Source organism: Penaeus japonicus, unplaced genomic scaffold, assembly GCF_977035675.1.
Source record: "Penaeus japonicus unplaced genomic scaffold, GWHDUDI00000001_assembly GWHDUDI00000017, whole genome shotgun sequence".
Classification (NCBI taxonomy): Eukaryota; Metazoa; Arthropoda; class Malacostraca; order Decapoda; family Penaeidae; genus Penaeus; species Penaeus japonicus.
In genome coordinates this window covers 6,943,121-6,945,620 of record NW_028234419.1, presented here as the reverse complement: position 1 = coordinate 6,945,620, position 2,500 = coordinate 6,943,121, and the positions used below count along the sequence as shown (strand labels likewise).

The 2,500-nt window shown below is 31.9% G+C and overlaps 1 protein-coding gene across 14 annotated transcripts in view; it reads left to right on the top strand.

Annotated features, from left to right (window-relative positions):
- The first annotated feature begins 233 nt into the window (after positions 1-233).
- LOC122260578 (uncharacterized) overlaps positions 234-2,500 on the top strand; it is a 45,123-nt gene continuing 42,856 nt past the window's right edge. For 9 of the 14 annotated variants that reach the window (XR_015191775.1, XM_086545899.1, XM_086545903.1 and 6 more), the window contains exons 1-3: positions 234-341; positions 2,084-2,196; positions 2,402-2,500. The exon at positions 2,402-2,500 is cut by the window's right edge and continues 585 nt beyond it. Coding sequence is in view for 12 of the 14 variants with exons in the window: in XM_086545899.1 (XP_086402025.1) it covers positions 2,116-2,196; positions 2,402-2,500 (180 nt within the window). In the remaining 2 variants the exon portion in view is untranslated. The remainder of the gene's footprint in view (positions 342-2,083; positions 2,197-2,401) is intronic. The other 5 variants (XM_086545900.1, XM_086545907.1, XM_086545902.1 and 2 more) reach the window with 2 other exon arrangements.

Below are 2,500 nucleotides of genomic sequence, written 5' to 3'. Positions count from 1 at the left end.
GTAATGAGTAAGCTTACAATAATTGCAATCCAGTAATTAATTGCAAATGTTTGAGCGCACCCTCTTTGTAAGATGTTTTTCTTAGATCCAGGTTCTGTAACGAAAAAAATATCAATAATTATGACATCTTCTTTTGGTATTTTCGTTATTTCTCAAGCTTCAGAAGACGTTTTACAATCATTCATAATAAATATTTAATATACAAGATTAGTCAAAATAATAAATTATATACGATTCTGAATCGAGTGACATAACACAACCCGTATATTCCAAGGTAATAAACAAAATGAAGGACAAGCCCCGAAAAATCGTTTAAAGGGAATAATTAAGAAACGTTTCAGGTAAGCGACAGATGCCGAGTATTAAGACTATTCACATTATGAAGATGTAGTGAAGAGGGAGATATATGGCTGAGGGTAAAAGAATAGATGAGATAGGACATAATGGCATGAAATGGGAGTCTCAAGAAGGAGGTTCATTTTCTTGGCAGATTCTCTCGTATTATTTTTTTCCCAAAAGAAATGAATGTCTCTCTAAACAGCTGTAATAAGTTTATGCTTCTTAGATATCCTTTATTTACTCTCATTAGTGTATATATGGTTATTAAGTCCCTAGAGAAACCACCTTTGATACCTAATTGTTGGATAGACGTGAAAGTCAGCTTTGAAGTGTTTTTTAACATTATTCTATAACATTATTAGCTTTTTGTGCATTGCAAAGCTTCGTCTTATGCTTGGCACAATTAAGAAATCTGTGTTATTATTTTTGATTATCTTAAGTAGGTTGTATTACTTGCAATAAGTGTAGTTGCTTATATATATATTTTTTTTTTTTGTCTTGGGTGACCATCTCCCTTTGCTTATATTTTAACAATTTTGAATACACCCAGTATTTAGTTGATATTTCTTGCCATGGCTTTTGCAATCTGCAGTGTATAAATTATTTAAGACAAGGTGTTATTTGATTATTGGACCTTCTTGTAATTGATAGAACAGCCTATTGTATTTTATTGTGTTTTTTTTACCTACTAAAATTAAACCTACCCCCTCCTCATAATCATATTAACATCTGTCTCAGAGGATTTGGACAAGGCCACCAAACCTCATATATTATAGTGGGATAGAGGAGAACATTGGTAGAACGTCAGTTCTCTATTTAATTATAAATCCCTGTGGAAGTCTCCAAGCACTACCTTGCCAGAATAAAGGTAGTGCAGGTTTGTTGGCCTTTTCTGGAGTGCTATCGGTTTGAAGACCACAGTGGTTGCTTTTGTCATTGTAGTTGTATTGTTAACCAATTATGTACTTACCATGAATTCCTGCAGATTATTTTTCATAGATAATAGGGTTGTTTTAAACATCCTTAACCCATTGGTCACGGTTTTAATAAAATATGTATACAGTCGGATGGCGGGTTTATATTGTTTGGCACAGTGCTATCCATGTCTACTACCAACTCTTCCTTGGCAGCAAATCATGCCGTCCGCTGTGAATAGGTTAAAGGTCGTAACTTGATCTTTTAATTTTTTATCTGTACTTTATATTAAGTACTCATTTCAAGATTTCATGCTTGTTTTTGATATATATTACTCAGTGTTATATATTGCAAGGTTTTTCCTTAAGCTCCTGATAGAAATAGATTACCTGATTTCCATTTGTTCTTTCCATTTTAAATCTTTGAATTCCTACTTCTTGAACATGGTTTTACGTGATAGAGACGAAGAAAGGTATGGGTGAGATTGAATTAATTTCAGTCATTTAATTTCTTGTCTGTAATTTTTGAATCTCAGAAAGCATTCTAAAAAGATTGTGAAATGAGAGTGTGGGGATTTATATAAATGGATATAAATATATGTAAAAGAAATATTTTAATGAATAGATAGATAAATAGATGAAAAAATTGGATGTATCTTAAGAATCGATATCTAAAGTATGAAGTATTTATACATGGGTATTTTGTTTCATTAGAAACCATCACCCTAAAATTATATTTAGTAAGCTTCTGTATCTTTTATTATTGTTATTATTAATGGGATTTCCTGTTTGAATTCTGATAACTATGTGTATTTCCCAAATTTCTTCAGTAGGGCTAAACTTCAGCAGAAGTGGTCTGGCCATGGATGGCGGCTTGTTGTCACTCAAGTGGAACAACCACCGCTCCACATTCTTCTACGTTCTTTCTACAGTTAGAAGAAAGGTTTGCTTGCAATATGCCTAAGTATTTTTTTTTTTTTTTTTCATATATTATGTCATATTCATAGACTTTTGATTATCCGATTCTCTTTTAAAAGTCAGTCTTAGTAAAAAAAAAAAAAAAAAAAATCTGAAATATGACCAAATCTGGATAAGTAGCAAAAATGTTAGGCTTTATGAAATTAATATTCATTCATCATTTATTCCAGGAGTCCTATTGTGATGTTACCCTAGCCTGTGATGGAAAGTTTTATCCAGTCCACAAACTGGTTTTGTCAACATGTAGTGATTATTTTGAGCAAATGTTT